At 37.9% G+C, this 25,718-nt stretch overlaps 1 protein-coding gene across 3 annotated transcripts in view; it reads right to left on the minus strand.

Annotated features, from left to right (window-relative positions):
- The window catches only part of METTL15 (methyltransferase 15, mitochondrial 12S rRNA N4-cytidine), a 90,090-nt gene that overhangs the window by 37,410 nt on the left and 26,962 nt on the right, over nucleotides 1-25,718 (minus strand). For all 3 annotated transcript variants that reach the window (XM_066187276.1, XM_066187278.1, XM_066187277.1), the window contains one exon: nucleotides 15,686-15,822. In XM_066187276.1, coding sequence (XP_066043373.1) covers nucleotides 15,686-15,822 — 137 coding nt within the window. The remainder of the gene's footprint in view (nucleotides 1-15,685; nucleotides 15,823-25,718) is intronic.

Consider the following 25,718-nt stretch of genomic DNA (forward strand, 5'->3'; position numbering starts at 1 on the left):
CCTTAAGCACACTGTAAAATTAAACCTATTTGTGGGGTTCCCCCGCATTCCCATGATAAAGAATGCCACACTAGCACTAACCTTTGTATTCAGCCTTTCCTTAGCTGCTGGTATTGATACATATAATAGATTAACCTTAAGGACATAAATTTCTGCATAAGAAAATGTCACCTTACATACCCAAATTTTGTTAGATTGAAATAAGAAGTTGCCCTTTTTATTCTTGAAGCAGTATCCAAGACGGTCAGTTCGCTCAAACTGAAATGAGCTTTGTTGCAGCATAAAGTTTAACAAAGTGACAGTACTGATTATTCAAAATGTGCACACATTTTTGGTCCTGCTAGTTGGAAAAGTAACAAACTACACATTCAATTCTGTCATGACACATAATTTTTACTTACCTATAGAAAATCAGTTTTAATTATTTATTTTTAGGATACGAAAATGTACTAGCATAATTTCACGCATTATCAGTTTTTGGCTTAAACACTACTAAACGCCAGAAGGTCCTATCTTAATATTGTATTCAGTAGGTGCTAACATCCACTTAAAGGCAGACTGCAGAAGGGGTTGAATCCACTTACATGCTGGATGTCACACATCACTCCAACCTTAGTCTAGACTGCATTGCAAGGAACCAAAACTCATTCTAACACTCAGCCAGGTGAATGAAATTTTTGCCTTGTCTTTTCCTGCTAATCACTCTGTACACTAGGAAGAGCTGGTAGGCATGAAGGACATGATGATAAACTACCCTAAACTGAAAGAAGATAAGATAATGCAGTACATGTCATCCAAAAGGGTGGGCAGTGACAATGCAGCAGTGGATTAAACCTGCCTTGACACGGAAAACTTGAGGGCTTTAGCAGCTGGTCGCCAAGCTTCACAAAAGCACATCCTAGTTTTTTCAAGGGGCAAAGATGCTGGTTTTCGGGGGGGGGGGGGGGGGGAATGTGCTTTCCCAGAGAACACTCGGGGGAAAGGAGTGCTCCTTATCTTCCTCTTTCCTTTCCCAGCCAGGCAGGTGGCATAGATCTTCTTGAAGATGAATGGCCAATTGGGATATCATTATCAGAAAGAATTTGGTTTTGTTTTTCTAATTTATATTTAAATATTTAAATTGCAGCAGCCTCTAACTTCTCATGACCACAGTTAAGACTGACAGTATTAACAGTATCAATAATACAGATTGTTTGTGCTGTTGAGATGTGACACTTGTATTATTTCTTATAAATCTGTGTGTGTCAAGACCACTTAATAGTCAATATTGGTCACAAACACTTGCACCATTCAGTGGTGACAAGACCACAGGCAACTTCTATTCCAAGTTACATGTTTTCTCCACTGAGGTTTTACACAGAAATTCTCTGAAATCTCTCTATCCAAATCTTTGCTTCTTGATCGAGCTAAGCTGATGTATTTTTCAGGCATCCAAATACAAAGCAACAATTAACTGCCTGATTTTACTTTCAGTCCTTTCAATATTCTGTACAATACTTGGCACAGCTGAGTCACAAAGACTAAAATCAAATTAAAATGCAAATTATGTTTATTATTATGACAAGAAAAAAACAGAATTATGTAGTCAAAGTAATTCATTTTTATGGTCTATGTCACCTATATGCATAATCCTAATGCATCTAAGAATAATAGTATTTGAAGCCAAATGACTCAACCAGAAAACTAGTCTGGATTTCTCTGTACATTTTTATATTTCATAGTTAAGTGTGAAGCTCAGTTCTGATACAAAAATGTGTTTACAAATATTTTCAGTTAGTTACCTGTTCTCCTTTTCATCAGAGACTATCAGGTTTTTTTGTTTAATTTAGCCACTTAGTAAATTATATGTTTATCTTAAATACCAACAAGTCTTGTCCTCCTCTTAGTAAGTGACAACCATCATTTTGTCTATATATTTATGTAATTTCCACCTTCACAGGAAACTGCTGGTGTCTTCTATCCTCAACAATTATCTTCTATCTACTGACGAAATAAACTCTCATCTGTATTGCTTGATACAAGAAGGGGTATTTTAATACAGTTTATGTCCTCTTGATTTGTGCAGAGTGCCTTAATGCCTCCTATTGCAAATGTGAACAATAATAATCTAAATATACAGCTGGTACAAACTTGCTAAGGAATATGAAAATACTATCTTCTTATCAAGACAAAAAGACCTGTAGAGAACCAGCTACCAGGTACATAAACCTTCTGATTACAAATTTTTATCTTCCCCTCCTCCTTCTCATCAGAAGGAGTTTTGCTATTATGAAAAACAAAATTTTAGAAAATATGAAAGCAGTACTGTATCAATATCCTTTATGAAACAATTATTATTTTTATAAAAATCAAACAGTTAACTCTTGTTACTGTAATGAAAATATACCCAGAACTCAACTGTTCATCTACAAAAAAATGCTTTAACTGTTTGTAAAACATATTTCTAAATATCTTTGAAACATCCATTATAAAGGATTAATAATTAGAATTTAAGTTCTACAGCCTCTTACATGTATTTTAGTAATGAGATGGTTATTACAAATGCAATATAGAAGTCCTTAAGTCATCTAATCACCTATAAGAAAGTTTCTCATCAAAACCAAGAAGAAAGAAAAAGCTGGTATCTCCTATACAGATCAAAAAAGTTCAAAGACTATTTCAGCACGATAATTATTTACTTGATGGGTATTGAAAATATTTTTTCCTTTTAGAAAAAGAATCTACAATCCAAATTAAGCTTCAAAGAACTGCTCTTGGAAATAGCCTTTGTTTAAAAGCTATAGCAGTAAACTTAAAAGATATTCTGAGCACTTTCTTACCACACTGATACAGATGAATTTAAAATAGAATAAGAATATAATGAACATGTCTGAACCTACTACTGATTAAAGTAACATTTGATATTGCATTCCATGAAGTTGAGCTAGCAGATCCTTAAAAATAAATTAAGGATCTGAACATTTGTATTAAAAAGGAATTCAAATCACCCACATTCAGCTCCATCTCCTTAACCAAAACATAGAGGGATTTGCATTTATTTGAAATCATTTCAGAAGTTTCTTACCCTTCTCTATCAACTTAAACGATGGTCCTCTCAGCATTTTAAAGTATTCCTAGAAACACTGATGAAAAACCGTGATGGAAGAAAACCAACATCCTAGTGAGTATTTCTTTGTTTCTTGATCGACATCTGTGGTCTAAAAGGTGCAGCTTCTCCAGTCAGAAAGGAATTAAACTGCTTAACCTATACTTCCATTGTCTAAGGATGTCTAAAGTTATCTAAGATAATTCAGATACACGAGTACATGGATCACACTGACTGCCTGATATGTCTGAAGCATGAGGCTGGACTAGACGACATCCAAGATCTCTTCCTATGGGAATGTTTTTGATACTGTGTCACAGTTTGGGAATGGTCCTCCCCCATTTAGTGTTCCAAACCACACACCTCTTGTTTACTTCCCCTTCTGCCACCCCCACTCCCTGCATTGGAATGGAAAGGAGAACTGGAGGCACAAAAGATAAAGATCAGAGGTTGAGGTAAGAACAACTTACTGGACACAGCAAATGGAATAAGAAAATGAGCAGTAATGGCAGCAATATCAATGACAGAGCATACAAGAGAGGTGAGCGATCCACACATAAGTGCTCACCACGTGGAACTCGACGCTATCTTGACCACCCACCCACACCCAGCACAACTGGAGAAGACCCCTTCCCCCCGCCATCCCCGCACATGATGTGGTGTGGTAGAGAATAATATCCATGTCCTGGCCATGCCCCTCCTGGCTACTGCAAAAGTGAATCATCCTGGCTGGAACCAGGATACACTGTAAGAGAAACTGCCCAAACCAAAACTAAATTCAAAACTGATAAACATCAGTTATCCACAAAACTCTATTTTTCCTCCTAATAAAAAATATATCTCTTCTTGGATTTTCCTACTCTAATAATATGATTAATCAGCTTATTCATGAGCACTCAGATCAAAATTACATCACTTTGTTTTCCTAAACCAGTAATTTGTAAAAGGGATGTCCCAACTCATTTGACTGTAAATTATATTAAATCTAGCACTGACCTATGGGATATTATGTATGAAAACACAGCCCCAGTTTTATGACATGAAATTCTAAACTATTTTAATAATATAACTATCAGATAATTTTGTCAAAATAAAATATATATACCATTAAAAAGATTAATAGAATCTTGTAAATACAATGAATCCTGAAGAACTGATTAGTATTTAATCATTGTCCAAACGTATCTACTGCCATAGAAAAGCTTTACTGGGAATGTCAGCACAACCACATGCCTTAAAACTAACACCACTGTGTATGCAAAGGCAGTATTCCAGCACAGTGTCTTGAAAGATGCTTTACTACTTCTAGATGTAAACAGTGCTGTTACAACCCACCACTGAGATGGGGTAATTAAAGTTCTTGTTAAAACCTTAGGTGGTTCTAATTTAGTTTAAAATCCTGGGGTGGATGAGGGGAAAATTACACTGAATGACTTTATACATAGATATAGATATAGATATAGATATAGATAGATATAGATATAGATATAGATGATATAGATATAGATATAGATATAGATAGAGATATAGATATGTGTGTGTGTGTGTGTGCAGGTTGGAACGGAAAGGAGGTATGGGAGGGGGGAAGGATGGTAGGCAGGCATGGAAGGCAGGGATGGGAAGGAGGAAGGGAGGGAGGGAGGCAGGAGGGAAGGCAGGAAGGCAGGCAGGCAGGCAGGATGGAAGGCAGGAAGGAAGGAAGGAAAAATTTAGAGGTGGAGAAGAAAGATATCACCACCCATAGATCCAGCTACAAGACATAATTGTTGCAATTCAGATGTCTGTAGGTTGAAGTGATGGTCACTGTCTTGATCTGTCACAGTGGGGCAAGCCCGTGAAATGAAGAGTTCAACAGGTTAATAGGTGTTCAGGCTCAGGTGGGAATGCCCTAGCACCTCCCCTGCGTGATAGTTTTAACATTGTGGTTCCTCTGATGGAACCCCACAGCAATGAGTCCGGGGGTGCTTTGGTGGTCACTGGTGGCCACAGATGTCCATCTGTCCCATAACTTGGGGTGACCTTCATTGACTGGTGATATGAGCAGTTGCTTCCCTTCCCAGTTTGCCACAGTGGGAATTTTTGTCTGGATGCGTTAACCAGGATGTGCTAACCAGATCTCATCTCCACCACGCCTGGAATTAATGCCTTCCTGTCACAAATTCCTCCCTTCTGGGCTTATCTCAAGTTCCTGCTGTGGTGGCTTTTCTTATGGCAAGTTCTTTATGTGGCTTTGACAGTGTTTGAGACAGGCAAATGTGCTCTTTAAGTTCTTGTAAGAGCAAATGAGGACTTGTCTATTATGCAATCAGTATACGAAATGTAAACTCAACTAATATTGGAAATGGCCCGTAGTCGTCTCAACACAAAGTGGTAGAAACACTTTCTGAACTTGAACTTACTAGACTACAGTCTACAGGTAAAAATTCTGCAGCTCACACAATGCATCAAAATCCATTACATCTGCAATGAAAATAAAATTAAGAATTGCACATAGAAATTATTTAATTACAGTTTCAAACAATGCAATGTTGTAGTAAATCCTCTGACACTGTTCCCACAGAATTCTCCTGGAGAATTTGCTGCTCATGGCTTGCACAGGTGTATTCTTGTCTGGGTTAAAACTGGCTGGATGGCTGGGCCCAGAGAGTGGTGGTGACTGAAGTTAGAATAACAGGTGCCTGGTTATGAGTTGTGTTCCCCTGGGCTCAGTCTTTTGGCCTTTTAATATCTTTATACATAAATGACATGCATAGCCTTTCCCTTGACAAGGTTTTAAGAAAGCACTAAAGGGACAAGATATCCAACAAAGTGAATAGAGCCAGTTGTCTTGTACATGTTTTCTGTGTCAGGGCAATTTTGAATTTTATGTTTAGATACAGAAACACGTTTGGCTTTCCCATTCAAATCTTTTAGGAAACAAAATAAATGTCAGTCAAGTAATATTTTAATATTAATGGCATTTTAGGGTCTTTTTAATACTCTCAATTGAACTTTTCCACTTCATATTTAAGGTAACTCACTTATCTTTGTTGCCTGCATTTGAGAGGCAGACATACGTTGACATAAATGGAGAATTCTTTAGAAAGAAATAACCCTACAGGTAGCTAATTAAGTATACTTATACGTAGTCAAGGCACCATTACAGTGAACATGTCTTGACTGCACGTTAATTGTATTTCTCATGCACTACAGTTAAAAGTTAAATAAAAATAATATCTAGCAAGAAAAGCACCAATGTATATAATACTCAGCTACAATTCATAAGCACATAAAAAAACCTTATCAAAATTGAAAAAAAAAAAAAAGTTCTGTTTTTTTCTAGAACTGGGGAAAAAATCTATTTTCTCCAGAGCATTCCATGCACAGATGATCCATGACATTTTTTCTGTAAACTTTGTGTAACTCTGAAAGCAAAACCCACAAGCACCCTCACACCTACAAATCACTTTAAAACTATATTAAAATGGTATTTAAATTGTATGAGGAATTCTATACTATTTCTCCATACTTTGGGGGCACAATTTTTTATTCTGCTCAGAGAATTACAAAGCACGTATTTTTTTCCTCTATATCGGCCTTGCATGAGTTTCTCATACTTTAAAAATTTCCATGATATTGGTTAATTGCCAGATTTCAGCCACTTCTCTAGCCTCTTCCTTTCAGCGGGCGTGAAAGGGTTTACTTGTAATATATATTGCTACTGACTGAATTTTATCTTGTTCTCCTGGATTCTCAGCAGCAATTCCCAAGTTAGTGGCTTCCCCAGAAAGCACGTCAAAGGATTCCCACCCACACACTGAATATCTAACAGACCCTGACCCATTTTCTCCTTATTAAAGCAGCATTACATATTTTAAAAAATAAAAATAATAAACAGCGACACTAAACGAATGTGAGAGTTGCAGCTGGAACTCTACCCTCTTCAGATTTAAGTTCTGACAAAATTGCCATCAAAAAATAGAGACACATTTAAAATACAAACATCAAATATATTTTTCCTCCGTTTTCTCCTCCAGTGACTTATTGCTCCAGCTATCTTTCAGTTAAATACATGGAGGATTTCATTTATACGTTCTGAATATAGAAAAATCCCTTAATTTAGCCATATTTATCTCCTCTTGCCACAATATCTTTGGGCATATTTCACAGAATCATGGAATTGTTAGGGTTGGAGAGATCTCTGGAGATTTCATTTATAAGTTCTGAATATAGAAAAATCCCTTAATTTAGCCATATTTATATCCTCTTGCCACAATATCTTTGGGCATATTTCACAGAATCACAGAATTTGGGTTAGAGGGACCTCTGGAGACCATCCCGTCCAACTGCCCTGCCAAGACAGGGTCACCTGAAGCAGGTGTCACAGGAACTTGTCCATGCATATTTTGAATGTCTCCAGAGGGAGACTCCACGACTTCCCTGGGCAGCCCGTTGCAGTGCTCTGCCACCCTTAACATAAAGAAGTTCTTCCTCATGTTGAGGTGGAACTTTTTGTGGTTTAGTTTATGGCCATTGCTCCTTGTCTGGTCACTGGGCACCGCTGAAAAATCTGGCACCCCTCTCTTCACACCTGCATATTTATATGCATTGATGAGATCACCTCTCAGTCTTTCCTCATAACAGATGCTCCAGACCTCCACACTTGCTTCCTTAGGCTTCTCTCTGCCCAGCTCTCCAGCCTCTCAAGGTCCCCCTGAGTGGGAGCACAGCCTCCAGGTGTATCAGCCACCCCCTCCCAGGTTTGTATTGTCAGCAAACTTGCTCAGGGTGCATTCCATCCCTTCATCCAGGCCATTGAGAACTGGACCCAGAACTGATCCCTGGGGAACGTCCCTGAGCACAGGCCTCCATCTGGATTCTGCTCCACTGACTGCGACCCTCTGAGCTCTGCCCTTAGCCAGGCCTTGATCTGCCTCACTGTACATTCCTCTAACCCGTATTTCCTGAGCTTACCTACAAGGATGTAATGGGAGAGTGTCAAAAGCCTTGCTGAAGTCAAGGCAGACAACACCACTGCTCTCCCCTCACTGACCCATCCTGTCATGCCATCATAAAAGGCTATCAGATTGGTCAAGCATGATTTCCCCTTGGTGAATCCATACTTACTAATCCTGATGACCTTCTTTTGTTCTGCATCCTTTGTGATGGCCTCAAGAATCTGAACACCTTTCCAGAGAGTTTCCCAAATTCTCCTTTATGCCCTTTTTGAATCTGGGAGTAACATTGCCCTTCCTCCAGTCATCGGGCATGTCTCCCATTCTCCAAGTTCAAGATGATGGAGAGTGGCAGAGCAGCAACATCTACCAGCTCCCTCAGCACCCACGGGTGCATTCCATCAGGGCACACGGATTTATGGGTGTTAAGTTAGTCTAACTTGTCTCTAACCCAATCCTCTATGACCAAGGGGAAGTTTTCCTTTCTCTGGCCTTTCTTACCTCTGAGGTTTGGGACTCCTGAGGGACATTCTCAGCAGTAAAAACTAAGGCACAAAAGACACTCAGTACTTCTGCCTTTTCTGTGTCTTCACCCATCTGATTCAGCAGTGGCCTCCCATTTTCCCTAATTTTCGTTTTCCTGCTGATGTATTTGTAAAAGAACTTCTTGTTGTCCCTCTCCATATTGCATACATTTCTCTCTTTCATTTGAGATTTTACTACTCCCTGCTCATCCATGCAGCTCTCGTTCCCCCTTTGCTTGATTTCTTGATCATGGGGGTGCACAGGTCTTGAGCCTGTCATCTTCAACAAGTCCTCAACTTGCCATTGTGCAGAGCCCCTAGGTCCCTTTCTACAGCGCTACTCTCCAGCCTCTTTTTCCCCACTCTGTACATAATTCCAGGGCTGCCCTGTCCCAGATGCAGAATCCACCCATAAAATTTTACAACCCAACTCTGAAAGTGAGGGTAATTTAGATTCTTTTTAATAAAAGCTCACAAATCTATGGGGACCAGAGGAGATCCACCCTAGGGTGATGAGGGAGCTGGCACATGAGCTTGTGAAGCCACTCCCATCATCTATCATCAGTCCTAGCTGACTGGAGAGGTCCCAGATGACTGGGAGTTGGCCAATGTGATGCTCACCCACAAGAAGGGCCAGAAGGAGGATCTGGGAAACTATAGGCCTGTCAGTTGGACTTTGGTGCCTGGCAAGATAATGGAACAGATCATCTTGAGTGCCATCACAAGGCACCTACAGGACAGCCAAGGGATCAGACCCAGACAGCATGGGTTTAGGAGGGGTAGGTCATGTTTGACCAACCTGGTCTCCTTTTATGACCAGGTGACCTGCCTGGTGGATGCAGGAAAGGCTGTGGATGTTGTCTGTTTGGACTTCAGCAAGGCCTTTGACACTGTCTCCCACAGCACACTCCTGAAAAAGCTGACAGCCCACGGCTTGGACAGGAGCACTTACTGCTGGGTTAGGAACTTTCTGCATAGCCAGGCCCAGAGAGTGGTGGTCAATGGTGCTGCATCCAGCTGGTGACTGGCCACCAGTGGTGTCCCCTAGGGATCAATGTTGGGCCCAGTCCTGTTTAACATCTATTGATGATCTGGATGATGGAATGAGTCCACCATCAGTAAATTTGCAGATGACACCAACCTGGGAATGAGTGTCAATCTGTTGGAAGATAGGAGGGCTTTGCAAAGGGACTTGGACAGGCGGGATGGATGGGCCAAGCCCAACAACTTGAGGTTTTAACCCTGCAGCACTACAAACTGGGGAGAGAGCTCCTGCCCAGGCAGAAAGGGACCTGGGGGTACTGGTGGCAGCTGACTGAACATGAGTCAGCAGTATTCCCTGGTGACCAAGAAGGCCAACAGCATCCTGGCCTGGATCAGGAATAGTGTGGCCAGCAGGAGCAGGGAGGTCATTCTTCCCCTGTACTTGGCACTGGTGAGGCCACACCTTGAGTGCTGTGTCCAGTTCTGGGCCCCTCAGTTTAGGAAGGATGTTGAGATGCTGGAGCATGTCCAGAGAAGGGCGACAAGGCTGGTGAAGGATCTGGAACACAAGCCCTATGAAGAGCAGCTCAGTTGTTTAGCCTGGAGAAAAGGAGGCTCAGGGGCTACCTTATCATTCTCTACAACCCCCTGAAAGGATGATGGTGGAGTCACTGTGCCTGGAGGTGTTTAAAAAAAGACTGTATGTGGCAATTAGTGTCATGGCTTCCTGAATAAAGTGATGTTGGGTCACAGGTTGGAATTGATGATCTCAAAGGTCTTTTCCAACCTCATTAATTCTGTGATCCTTTGGGGTGGATTAGAGTGAAATGACATTGCATGACCAACTTAGATAGATAGATAGATAGATAGATAGATAGATAGATAGATAGATAGATAGATAGTGCATTTTACAAAAAATTGGCTGCAGTCAAAAGGAGGTATGTAGCCGTTTTGGTTATTATTATCTACAATAATATAAAAGCATAAAAAGAACACTAAAAATGTACAAGGGAAAGAAAGAGAGAAAAATACCACCACTCATGGATCCAGCAACAAGAGTTGACTGTTACAATTTTGATGTCCCTTAGCTGAGTAGCGAACGACTGTGTACGGGAGGACATTGCCATGATAAAAAGATTCAACCTTTCAGGATCTGCTTCTTATTGCCCTCTTCCCTTATCTAGCTCACAATCCAGATTCTTGGTAAACAAAGGTGGGTTTGTCATGGTCATTTTCTAGTGCTCATGCCTTCTGCACCTGGTCTGTTACCATGCACATTGTCAGCAAAGCACCTACTTCCTCCACAAGTGGCCAGTTGTTTTGACTCATTGTGATGGCTTTGCATGGAAGTGATTTTTTTCCAAGAAAGTTACAGCAAAACCAATCATGACTAGGTTTGAATATTGGCATCTGGTGTAGCCACTAGAAAGATGATATGCCCCTGTGAAAACACAGGTTAAAAATCAGAGAACTCCCAGGAAAAATACTTTATTTTTTTGTCCAGCCTTGTAAGAGGTAAATGGCCCTGGCTCCCTCCTTGCCACGGGGGGCCAGCCAGACCCCATCCCAGGGAACCTGCTGGGCCCCGGGTTGGGGCTGGGTCAAATGACGTTGGGGCAGGAGGCAGGGAGGAAAGTAAGCTCCATCTCAGCCAGATCAGACCCGAGAGGCTGCTAACATCCGCCACAACGCCGCGGCCCCAGCACGGCCCCAAGAGAACTAGCTGGGCTGGGCGTCCTCTGCCAGAAGCCAGGCTCCTTTCCTTATCCCCCCAGCACAGCTTTCTGAAGAATCCTCCACCACAGACAGCTCTGGCCGCTGCTACCAAGTCATCCGACTAGGGGAGGGGGACCTGCCAGGCACAGTGGCCTGAAGCCTGGTGTGGCTGGGGCCCTCGGGATCCTGACATGGCCCCAGCACAGCCTGATTCTATCACCTTCGGCCACTGCCCAGAGGAATCATCATGTCTTCTGCAGGCTGTTAACTCTTTACTTGCAAAGCACTAACCTTTCCCTGAGTGAGAGAAAAGCCAGAGTGGGACATGTAAAGAGACAATATGAAGACATCAAAGTCAGTAAAGGAAGAGTTACCTCTTAGATGGAAGAGATGAAAAGATGCCTTGGTTTGAGCCTGAAAGTCTTTTGTAAGCTATGGTAATAGACTGTAATATTTTCCACTTTAAATCATGGAAAAATTTTGCACTGGGGAGATGATGACAGTATTCAAATTGTAAATATAAGCAAAGGCATTTGTGATGGACTAGGTAAATATTGAAGTAGCTGTGTGCTTATGAGAAGCTTGAACAGTGAGAGAGAGATGAGATGAAAATGAAGACCTGCCCCTAGAAAGAGAAAATATCTCTGTTTCTAGAGATGAAGAAAAACCTTTGCTTTTGGAATTGTTCGTCTTTAAAATGATACCCCATGAGTATGCATTACCCGTATTGCAGAATTGGGAAGGCTGTGATATGGGAGGGACTTCACAAATGCAAATTCTGGGGCAGCTGTTTTTGCGAGTTAAAAGCCACAAGCGGACTGTTCTTTCTTGTGGAAAGTTCCATGGCAAACTAAAAGAAACTTCTCTCTCTAAATGAACTGATGAAAGACTATTTTATAAGTGGCAAACTGAGCTGGAGTTCCCAATTCTTTCTCTATTCACTGTCCGTGGAAAGGGAAAGGAAACATAGGGGGAGAGGGGAAGTGTTTTGAAGGTTTTATTCTGATTCTTATTAATTTTTTTCTCTCTCGGAATTTTGTTAATAAACCTATCTTTATTCCCTTTGTAGTTTTGAGCCTGTTTTGCTTCTCTCCTAATCCAATCTCACAGTAGAAAAAGGGTAAATAATTCCAGTAGGCACACAAACCACTACACAAATTTTGGAAAACAGAAATTGGCAAACATGAAACCACTGCACTCATTCACCACTAACATTTTAGTCCCTCACATTACCCTTGTTTTAGACTTCATACAATTGGTGATTGCCCAGTCTTCTTATGTGTCCAGGTTTCCCTGCAGGGCCTCTCTGCCTTCCAGGCAATCAGCAGCTCCTTCCAGTTTTGAATCATCTGCAAATTTACTTAGTATCCTGTCAAGTCCTGCACCCAAGTCCTTCACCATGATGCTGAAGACCACAGGGCCAAAGATGGAGCCATGTGGAACCCCTGTACTGACATTCACCAGCCTGATGTCACCCTATTCAGTATAGCTCCTTGTGCCCAGCCTGAGAGCCTGTTGCTCACCCGTTGCATGACGAGTTTATCCAGCTGTGGAATGGGCATTTTGTCCAGAAGAATATGGTGAGAGACAGTGTCAAAAACTCTACTGAAACCCAAAACGATTATATCAACAAAGAAAGCCATGTAGTGAATAACAACCGAACTATATGATTTTACTAAGATTATTGTCATCTAACCAGAATAAACAATAATAACACAGGCAGTATTCTGGTTTAAGTAGGAAAGAAAACAGCAACAGAAAATTCAGCTGAAGTATGACTTTCAGTTCGCTCATTGCATTTACAGTTTCAGACAGTGGGAAATCTGATTTTACTGGTTATGGTTACACAACAGCCTCTTCCCCAACTTTGTGCTGTCACCTCCAAAGCAAATGAACCACTTCAGCAAGTCAAATAACCTCTCCCTAAACAGCAATGCTAAACAGAAGAGGTGAAAAAAAAGCCTAGAACAGAAAAAAGTGGAGGATGTTTATACTTCTGTGTTGCAGTTATTCAGTGAGGTACATCAAAGGCTGCGCTTCTTACAGAAGGGATAGCCCTACATTTCTCTTGGACCGCAACTGCATGTTGCCATTGCCATTTTCAAGATAGCACAACTATTTTTGTGGCTTCGTGGTTAGCCAGGCAACTATTTAATATGATATAGACCTGACCAGATACAGATGACAACTGGGTGAATTCCCTGAGCTTTTGATGTCCACAGAGATTTGAACTGAACTGATACAAGATTTCTTTCTAACACAGTGCAGAAAATAGACACTAAAATCCCATAATGTTAGACCAACTATCTTTTAATGAATACTGAAAAAATTCCATTTATAAAAGCTCCATATTTCAGAAGTAAATCCCTTACTCTCCAGTCATTTGTAAGAAAACACTAGCTTTACCTGTTTATAAATTATAATCCTTATACTTTCTTTCTCCTTTGAATTTGACAATGTTTTATGCAACAGACTTCCCAGGGAAAGCAGATTAATAATTAGCACATAAAGAACATTCTTTTGCCATAAATTTTAACGCAAACTATTATAAGAAAAGGTAACATTTGCCTTATGATAAAGGACTCACCTTTCTAATAGGAAAGACAGAATATGAGGGAAAACACCAGAGCAAATAAGAATATGGCTCTGTATCCTACAACACATATCCAGGTGACATGCAGTCACCTTTCAAAGATTAAGATTTTTCTACAAAACTATGCTATTTAAGAATCCACTTCACTCTAAGGATAACACTCATCCATAAAGGTAGACACCACAATCAAAAATAAGAACCAGGCAACCTCCTTTGTCTATTAAACCATAGTAAGTTACATCAACTGCTATACAGAGCTCATCTTTCCTAAGCAAGCAGAAAATTACCAATGTCAATTATAGGCAGAAGAGCAACAAACACTTGTAAAATCTCTTCATCTATCTGATAATATATCTGATAAATAAACATCCAGGTTTGCATAGGATACTTTCAGATAAACTTATATTCAGTCAGAGGACTGTTCATTGTTGTTTTATGTTGTGTGAATGTTTCAAAACGACTGGGTTTTTTTCTACAACACAAAGAACAGACGACTTTACAACTTCCATGACATTTGGCAGAACATGTTTGCAGGCTTAGTTTAAATGAAAATGGACTTTCCCTGACAATATTCTCCACAGGATTCTGTCAAAAACTGCATTCTCTGGAGAAGTAACAGTGGAGAGAAGAATTCCACAAATTTGTAAGTATACATTGCATGTCACTTCAGCCCATAATGAACTGAAAATTTAGATAAATATATGTACGTAGTCTTTTAGAGTAGGATGGCTAGAAACTTTGCTATGCTGTCTTGACACATGCTTGCATTTCTCCCACTGGGTCTCTGTCAAACACATGTGAAGAAAGGAATGCACAGTTTAGCCTTTTATCTTAGAAAAGTTGAGAAACACCTTCCGCATTGCTTAAATGTTACTGCTGCCTCAGACCTTCTTTTTATGTGGGAAAACATGACTAAACAATCAGGTGGTTTTTTATCCACCTCTTCCAGATTTCTTCTTATGGGAAATATTTGCTTTTCTTCATGTTAAAGCTCTTTAGAAATAATGTTTTCAACCTGACAGTGAGTATTCTCTCCTTACTCCTTACCTAAAATTCTTAAGCCTTGATTACTTCATAATATTTAATTTCATATCTACAAATTTTTACTTCTTGGTCAGATCTGAAAATCTGACTTTCTGAAAAGCTCATGCTCAACTCTATATATTGCACACTTTTGCAAAAATGCACTGATGTTCTGACTGGATTCTTTCTTGAATTAAATAAAGGGATAAGAACTCTGCATCACTAAAAAAGATTTTAAAATTTGCACTTAGCAGTTGTTCATTTAGCAAATTCAGCACTCTTATTTAAAAAGAAAATTGAAGCATAAGCTATACACAGAAATTGTAGCTTATTAAATTGTTCAGTAGTTTTTGAAGCCAGTGGCAAAATACTTAGCAAACCTAATACTGAATTACAATTATTTTGGCGTTTTTTAAATTAAAATATTCATAATCCATATTTAAATGACCCAATTATTTTTAGATATATTATTCCATCATTTTTGTGAAATATGTACCACAAAGATATGTTTTTGTACTCCTTTGCAATCAGAATCTTCTCAAGGCAAGCAGAACACATGAATCATTTTTAAATCTATTTTTAAATATAAAATTAGCTACTTGATGCATACTTTAAGAAATACACATTTAACTGTGTATGGAAGAAGCTGCATGGAAACACTCATAAACAAATTGAACTGGATCTCCTATTCAACCGAGTACGTACAGCACAGAATGCTATTCTACAGTGAGACATTAAAAACTATAAAAATACATTACATTACATATAAAATACCAAAGTATCAACCTTATCTCAACCATATATACAACAGGAGGAGACAACTTACGGGTAGGCGTCTGAAAGCTGCTGAGCTATTTTATAAGCTGTGGGATCCCTGTCCAGTGCATACACGGTGATGTCGCTGGCTTTCTCGAGGAGAGCTGTTGTGTGACCTCCTGCTCCAAACGTCATATCGAGGAACCGCTGTTGAGGGAAAACACAAACAACTTTCTTCCTTACAGCAGCAATAAAACTGGCAGTTGATTTAAAACTTAATTTTGAAAGTCTCCCTCATGTACTAGAGGGAAATATACCACCACGTTTTTTAGAAATATTTTTGTATTTTTCAGGTTTGCAATTATGTCGGAATAAACAAAAAAACCCACCCACAAACAAACAAACAAACACACCAAACCAAAATAACCCTTTCTATCTCATACTTGGGAAGGGTGATTAAGACATCAAACTTCAGATTGAGATAAAGTGACTGGAAAAAAGCTGCTGACTCCCAGCCACATCATGGAGGAGAATGTCTGGAGCAAACAGTTTGCCTGGAAAGACAGGAAACTAAGGAACTGGTGAGCAGGTTCCAATTAGTCCCAGCTTGAGAAGGGACAGAAGAAGAAGAAAGGCAGCTGAGACAAAACTCTGGAAAGGTGAACACTGCTCTCCCGACAGCTCTGCAGTTTCTGTGGATTCATTCTAGAGAGGTTTCTGTAGTCAGCATCCATATGACCAGCAGGCTGACCAGCAGGCTTTGCTCCTGAGACCTTCCAAAGGAACAGTGACTCGGGACACAGACAGCCACCTTGAACCAGGACAGGCTGGCCTGTACACGTCCACTAAGGGGAGAAAATCAGTAGAACTTAATGCTGTGTTAAGTCTTCTTTTACTTATAAAAGAGGAGTGGTGTTTCTAGAAGCTACCCGATGCCCCTTCCTCCTTTGGCCTAACAACACTGGTACTTGACTGATTAGAAGAACTATTTTTGATGACAGAAGTAACTGGCTCTCCACTTAGCTTTGCAGTGGTTGTATGACTGCAATTCCACTCAGGAAATATTTTATTTTCAAATTACTAAGTAACTTTCTATAATTCCGTAGTCTAGGGAAAGCATACTGGAGCACAGAAAGAAAAGGATTTTATTTTTGCTTTTATGACAATGTATCTAAACCAAAGTACAAATGGGACTTACTCTCTACACCTTGGTATTCCCATAAGGTTTTTTCTCTCAGTTGATTGAACTGACCTCTCTTGATAGGGGGAAACTCAAGCTAAACATGAAAAACAAATTCTCCACATACTTCAATAATAACATCTGCATGGGGTTTCTTCCCCACTTCTCAGATTATTTTTTTATGTGAAACAGGTTTTGAAGACTGCTTATCAGCTACAATCACATTAAACAGAAATTTATATGAACTAAACCTATTCTCTACAAATTATGCACTGCAAAGGTAAGCACCTATTAAGTGATTTTTTCCAATTTAACTCTTGAAAGAACTAAGATTCAATCAAAATGTCTTTGGATAAGAACACAAATTCAAAGGCAATGAAGACCCAAACATTTTTCCAGAAACATGTTTTAGAAGACATGAAGACTTATAAATGAAAATCCCAAAACAACAACAACAAAACAACAATAACACAACAATAACAATAATAATAATAATAAAATACTTATGAGACTAATAATATAACTCTACTTTTGCTGAAAGTAAGGGCAAATTATGATCTTTTAAGATCATTAGGCTGCATTATTTAACACAATTTCTTTGTGCTGTACTATCATGTTTCCTAAGCTTATGCACTAGAAGCAAAGTTTCCTACAAACTTTTACAAAGTTAATGAAGGAAACCAAATTTAGTTGGGTGATCACCCAACATTAAATTACATCACTCATATGAAAAAATAAAGCACTGACCCAGAATTTTTTGCAAGCAGTATATATAAGAAACTTATGTTACACAGGACATACCATCCATACTATATAAATGCTCCCACAATCTATTTAAGCATTCCGATTTATCTTCCACCATAACAAAAATAAAAGTATACTCACTGAAAACAATTTATAAACACAAAACTGAAACAGTTAAAAATGTGGTTGCTTCTTTAACACAACAGAACATAAGAATTTAGCTAGATTTTAACTATAGTTGCACATGCAAAAAATTTCAAGCATTTTCTCTGTAAGTTCTCACATACCACTACAATTCAGAGAAGCTCTCTTATGACAAAGATTCCAGTCAGTTTGGGTTTTCTTTGCATTGTACTGTTACTTCTACTACACCTGTAAAAATCCAATACTGGCTGGGATATTAAATTAGCTACTTTTTTATTAGCTCCCTTCAATGAAAATTATTAATATAAAAATGTAATTTTTAACTCTGAATTTAGCTTAGAAAATTGCAAAAATGGACATGAATTCTAGAAATTATACAAATCTTCTTAAATTACTTTTAAATTTTCCAGGGTATATCTGTTATGTTTTGATTTCCACTCAAGTTATTTCCATTTAATCCTCACCAGAAGTAATAATGTACAAAAGTAATAAACAGACCTCTAACTTTTATATTCTAGTTCTGTAGGGAAATCCATTTAGAAATATCCCTTTAGAAATATGTGAAGGAGCAAAGGAAAATTAAAACCACCTTTTTCGGGGTTTTTGCATAAGATTAACCCACTCAGAAATGCACTCAAAAAACGTAATCACAGGAGTCCCAAGTGTCATTTAGGATTGCACTTATTTTGCAGCAACACATTACAATCAAAACCAATCTAAATTACATCATAATTCCTCTTCGGAAAAAAAAAAAAAGAAGTTTAATCAGTATGAGTCACGTCTTCACGGTTGGGTTTGGTTGTTTTGTTTAAAAAAACAAAAAAATGCTCTTCTTCTTTTTTCATAGCTAGAAAACTAGGATGAAAATTTTCCAAAACATCAGTATTGTCTAAAACAGACCTGCGGCATTGCAGGAATAGTCACAGAAGGTATAGGAATTGTCAGAAGAGCTACTTCTATCTTTAACATAAAATACTTTGGAATAATGATTTTATTCCACTTAAACTCACTAGTAACATGAATTTCCAGAAAGTAGTCTTTTCCCACTAATATGTTTAACTACTTCTCTATTTCTTGCATGTCTGTTTGTCTTCTAAACATGTAACTCTTCCTTGGTCATCTCTAAAAAGTATTGAACAGATTCAAGAAGATCTTTCTTTCACCAGTACTCTGGAGAAAGTCCTTTGTTTCACCACGTTTGAACAGCAGAATAGGAAAAGATAAATTAGGTAGCTTTTTGGCCAAATCTCCAGACAATTTCACTTTTTTAAGCAATATGTGACACTGAGGATTTTATTTCCAGATGAATTTTTGAAGATCTTATAGCTCATTCAAGAATACTTATATTTTAATAGTCTCACCTTCCCTCACAGATATCTGCTTCTGCTTTAATTCAATTTAAATTTGATAAACTTTAAGCTTGACAAGGCCTTTATACATGCTGCTTATTAATGAGCCATACAGAAGATCTTGAAAATAAACAACAACAACAAAATACTAGCAATGCAAAGGAGAGAAGAAAGATAGGGGACATTGTACCACGACATAGTGACAATATTCTCAATATTGTGACAGCATTGAAAAGCTTTAGTTAAGAATCCATGAAAGCAACTACTGTGAATGAACACATGCTCACTGAATTCCACTGCCCTTTCTGAAAGAGCCAACACAAACCAACCAGGCTTTTAAGCAACAGTAGACAAGATCTTTAACCTGAGAGCAGTACAAACAGGAGGATACAGCTCTGATTCAATCCACATGCAATTCTTCATAATCTAGCTGTTCCACTCAAAGGCTACACTTTGCATCTAGAGCTTAAAAAATATAACTATCAACTTAAGTAATCAAATAGAATGATTATGATATTAACATGACCATTTTGGGGCACTGAGCAGATTTGAAATTAATCACTGCAATATCCTGCTTCATAATATACTTCTTATATATTCCATCCATCTTTCATGCCTGAAATAAAAGATGCATCTTTTTTTTTTTTCTTCCACTTTCTCTCCTGCCTACTAGTTTTTAATCAAATAAAATTAAATGACATTTTATCCTCCTGGTCCTATAAATACTGGAAAAGATGATTACATGAATTTCTCCTGCATGACTCACCATTCCATTGTTAAGTTATGATAGACCTATCAGAGTCCCCTTGGGAATTTTATAATCAGTTTGTGACTACGTTTTAGAAACCATTTGGCACTTTCATGACATACAGATAGCAACAAACAAAAATTTCACAGCTTTCATTTTACAGCTCGCTCTAGTATAGTTAGAGAGATACAAAGAGTTTGAGTTCTCCATTTTAGTATACAAGATTTTTACTGAAAAGCTTTCATATTAAACACCTTTTAAGCATTTCATTTTACTATGACTGAGCTGTAATTCCTCTAATGATTACATTCCACACGTAATAAAGTTTACTCCACAACACTTAATAGCCTTTGTGATTATTTTTTCCTTTGCTGCGTAACAAAATGAGATTGTAGAACTTACACAAAATTGAAACTCAAACATGACACATAAATTGAAACTACATAATACTAATTTTAAAAAACTGACTATTTCAGTATTTTCCACTCCCTTCTCTCTTTTTTTAAAGGCAAGAACTTTATACTTATTTAAGTTATTTGATCCTTTAGATATACAACTTTATTTTCCCCTACTAACCTTAATTATTTCAAGCATTCCGTCAGATGATCTTTCAAAAAATGTTTTTTTCTTCCTCTCACAACCCTGACATTGTCTGAAAGAGGACTTCAACATATTGGACAATACCTCCAAGAGACTTTGGCAAATTGTACAAAATACCTAGCTCATACTGAGTTAGAACATAGGGCAAGTCTTATGCCAAACAATCTTCTATCCTGGGTATCAGTACTTCATGAGCAGTCCCCCTCTTCTCCATTTCTGACCACGTGACAAACTCCTGCCATTTACCTTTTTGTCTAGACAAACTGTCTCACCTTGCTCACACAGGATACCAAAAGATCATTGATACATTATGATAAACTAGCAAACATAAGGCATTTGCCATGGCTCCTTCCAACACATAAAATTAATTTCTTCTAAAAACAGAAAGACTGTTATTCCACAAAACGTGATCTTGCACTGAGTTATTTATTCAATCCCCAGTACTGTTTATCCAGTTTTTCTACTAAAAAAAAAAAATATATTAAAATTCTATATGTCAATGACCATCCTGTGTGCCTTCAGCAAGTGTAATCACCTAAACCATCTTACCTCCAAGTTCTCTGATTAAAAATAAAACAAATTAAAATCAGCCTCAAAACAGCGTTCCTGGGAAAATGCTGTTCCTTCCTCCAGTCCTGTCTTACACTTCCTTCAATAATGCAACACGCGACCACAGAAGAGACAGCTTCACAATTATTCCCCTCTGAATATCTTGTATCCTGTTGTTGGCATTTGTCCCCTTCTCGTCTAAAGAAGCGTTTCACTGAATGGCAGCCATTCAAGCATAGTGAGCAGAACATTTTGCAGTACTCCTCCCAGATTAAATGGTCATAAGAATCATCAAACTTAGAAGGTAATGAAGACAGCTATCATGCCACGGAACAAAACTAACACTATGTAAATTACAGCGCATGATCTCTGTATAATGTAAAACTCATTAAATTTTGCTATTCGCGGTCTTATGTATCAAAATTAGTCCAGGTGTAGAAGGATGAGGAAAAGGTTTTCAGAGGAAAATGTTACTCAAAGCTTAGTTAATAGCCAAAAAAAGGAAAAAGAATCCTACCTAATCAGTTGCCTCTTTTACCTAATGGGAAAGACATACTTCCTGAGGTGCAAAAAACCAAGTAATGCTGTTTCCAGAATAGAAAACAACATGAATGACAAGTTTAAAATGTGAGCAGAAGAACAGAAAACAATATGAATGCCATGTTTAAAATACGAGCAGAGGAAAAATTAACTTGCAAAAATCACACACTTCGCCAGTACCACATCAATACTATATATAACATTTTAACAGTGATACATGCCTAATGGAGGACTTTCCACCCAAAACAAGGCTTTATAAAATGATAAACTAAAATCACAGAACTTTTCTGTGGGAGAAAGGAAATACATCCACAAACACTGCTGCAACAGCCAAGAACACAGCCCCAGTACCTCACCATTCATGTTTCATCTTCCTGAAAAAAAAAAAATTACAAAGAATGACAATTATGAAATTAGTATATTTTCAGTTTTATCAATCATAAAATTAGAGTGTTTTCAGGAAACTTGCATTACATATTTTTTTTCAAAAATGGCACTCTTTCCACATTTTACTGGCTTGGGAAAAACAAATAAACAAACAAACAAAAACCAACTGATTTATTTAAAACATACTACAAAGAAAAACTGAAGAATAGCCACCCAGCATCCAAGCTATGTTGTCTAAATTTTTAGCTCACTAGAAGAAAAGGAAACACCTGGAAGCTGCTGCCTGAAGAAAGAAAAATGAAATGGAGAGTCTTTCATGCAACTGACATTCATGCAAACATCAAGGTAATAATATTTTTTTTCTTGGAGTATTATTATACTGAATAGTCTAACAAAATAAAGTTCACAAATATAAATGGCTACACGATGAGCAAGAAATAGATTCTGTAATATTTCTGTAATATTAAAGTCACCATCAACTAGTGTATTCCAAGCCAATCAAAGCTAGATCACAGTGTTTCTATCTGTTTTTACAGATCTTTCTCAGTGGGATGACAAGCCAACATTTTTCACAATAATAGATTTTTCATACTTGAAATGAGAACTAGTGTTTGCTTGAAAATGCAAAGAAGGTCAAAATACTAGGATGTTTGTTAAGGCTAACAATAAATATTTATTACTGCATTGCCAGGCACTGGTGGTCTGTATCAAAGTATTCATTCTTATTTTATTTGTGTCTACTCCATCTCTTTGTGGAAAAAAAATCCTGAGAACAGAAAAGTAATATAAACAAAATAATCAACACGTTGCAAGATGCTTTCTGCTACTTCATTCTTCTGGTATTTCTATGATGAGTCATGTTCTCTAAACTTGCTTTCTGAATTTCCTTCTTATTCACAACAGAAATTGTTCATTGTCACAACACAACTTGTTTTCTAATCTGCTTTATTTTTCAAATATTAACTCTAAGTGCAATAAAATATATCTGACCTCTTGTTCAAACACCTTGAGTTTTCTACAGCTTCCTATTTTAAGACACACAACTATTTAATATACACTAAGTAGAACAAGCTGAATTGAAGTGGGGAGCAGTGACAAGTTCTATAGGAATCTATTTCTAGCAGTGATCTTTTTTTTCCCAAGAAATACTTGATCTGCTTTATCCTTTTATTGTCACATCTTTCACAACTAATCGCTGCAAAGGCGTGAATAGAGACATTTTAAAAACAGTTACTTTTGTCGGTGTTTCTTGAACAAACTACACAGACTATTGTTTGGACACATATTTTCAAGTCCACTGTGAGAAAAGGCAATCTCTTCTCAGTTCCTCAGTATTTTATTTTCCTTCTCCTAAGTTCAAAATTGAGAATTAATATTCAGTGCTGGCCTTTGTTAAAACCAACCTTACTGAACCTATAGTTTCAATAAACACAGAGAGAAAATAAATCAGAAGGACAAATGAAATCTATAATGTTTTCCTTCTAAGAGGAAGGAAAAATACATCCAAACTTCAACTTATTTTCTTTCAGTCATCTAAATACAGGGATTCTGTTAAACAACAACATGAAACAGAACTTATACTACAGGGAATCACTAAACAGACAGCCATTCCTATTCCAGCCGACAGGCGGGACTTACAATACCCAAAATCCTAAATAGGCATCTGCTAGGAGACAATGGCAAACACTGCTTTAAGAAGGCAACCTTCCCAAAACCACAGTTCACTCCACAACCAGCCTCCATGTAGAATTACAAATGTTAAGACTGGTATGCACAGAGAACAAAGGGAAACCTCAGGTCTGACCCCACGAGACTATCAGTAAGAACACAGCTAGTGCGTGCATAAATTCACACACATACACAAAAATCTTACTAGCAGGAAGAGCTACCATTTGAAAAGATTAGTGCTTAAAATACCAAACTTGTCAACCTAGAACTGTTCTAATTTTCTGCCTCCTTCTTCCCAGCTAGCAGCAGTAGTTAATGACAATAAATAATATGCCTCATGATAGACCAACTATTTTTCTGAATATCAGTAGAAGGCCAATTACATTTTCAGTGGATGAGCAAAGATTTTTCATCCTAAAATGCATCAGATCTATATGGCAGAAGACAGGAAAAAAGGTTCTGTTGCTTTGAAATCCATAATATTTACCTTAATTAAGTTACTAAAATTTCACTCAGGCCTTTCTAACAGCTATTCTGACATTCTTTAGGATACAGCCAAAAGGTACAAGGATTCGTATAGTGTTGATGTATTTCTTTAATTCCACTTCTTTATTACTTCAACAAAATGCTTTGAATTCACCATGATGCACCTTAAAAAACAGGAACCTAAGGAGATATTGAAGCACTTCAATTTTAAGGCAATTGCCCAAGTGGACAGAAAAACAAAAATGTTTTCAGAAAAAAACTTCCCATGTCCCAGCAAGCAGCAACATACCACATAATAATTCTAGGAACAGAAAAATATGGTTATTTTCTTTTTTAATACTATTTTTAATGCACAAGGAGATTTATATATATATATATATATATATATATATATATATATATATATATATATATATATATTCAGTTCCATTCAGTACATGCATACCAATGAACACTTAAAACACATTCAGTAACTTTAAATACTATGCAATGATACAACTAGCTTTCTATATCAACAAAGAAAAAGTAGACAGAACCATTTAGTCCAAATCAATTTATAATCTTCAAAAACTGAAGCTAGTGAAAAGCATTAACATTAAACTGTGCATATATGTATCTTTTGCTGTACAATGAAAATTAATTCAGGCTGCAGAAGCTGGACAACCAAGTACCATGGAGCTCTAAAACTGATTTCATTTCACTTCCTTAACCTGGCAAGGTGTTAGCTCCACATGACAGCAGAAATGGGTGTTAATATCTTCATAAATGACTCAATCTGAAAGGACCAGTCAGGCCCTGGAAAAGCAGCTGTGGGGATCTTCAAGAACATCAAGCCGAGCAAGTTTGTTGCAGAGCCCAGCACACTGAATTTCTGAACTATAGGGGGAAAGTGCACAGGTTTAACAGACTTATGAATATTAACTTCCCTGCCCAGGGTAGGCTGAAAGCTCATTTTAATGGTGATACAATGCATGATTGTGGGAGGATACATGTTCAAGAGGGAATACCTGGTAGGCAGTTTGAGAAGGCTTCACCTTCCTGGTCCCTCAGTCAACAGGGAAAAGAGGAGGGCAACATGCGGCCAGGAGTTTAGGATAAAAGGAGGCTGCATCCTCCAAAACCTTGAGAGAGACCCCACAGGGTTATGGCCTAGTGGACTCTCTTGCTTTATTCAAATAAAGTTGATTCTTGAAGGACTCCTCTGTCTCCTTTGTGGACAATGGCCTTTCACAGTATGATTTTCCACAAATGTAAGCCAGTTAGGCTATTTCTGGGACCAACGTGATTTAAAGCATTCTCACACTACCAGAACCACACACCTGCTACAGAAAATGCTTTTTAATTAACAGAAAATCTAATTATTCTGAGAAGATGCTATGCTCTAATGAAGATGTTTTCATAAAATACTGAATGAAAGGAAGAAAACCTGTTCTGTAGCAAAGTACTTTAAAAGAAAGAAAAAGTGTCAGGCTTATGTGTTTTCACCCTAATATCTGATATAAACCTCATTTGCTGCTGAAATTGTTCACCAACAAAATAAACACTACATTTCTCCTACCCTCTTTCTCCAGGTCACCTCCAAAGCATGCACAACTCAAGCCTACAATCAAGGTTTCCACAAACTGTTGATTTTGAATCAAATTATGTCAGTATAGATTATCCCCTAGGGCTCTCTGACATGACAAACATGTTAAAAGTATTGTTTAGA

Source organism: Chamaea fasciata, unplaced genomic scaffold (genome assembly GCF_029207755.1).
Source record: "Chamaea fasciata isolate MVZ Bird 193981 ecotype frontalis unplaced genomic scaffold, bChaFas1.0.hap1 SCAF_7, whole genome shotgun sequence".
NCBI lineage: Eukaryota > Metazoa > Chordata > Aves > Passeriformes > Sylviidae > Chamaea > Chamaea fasciata.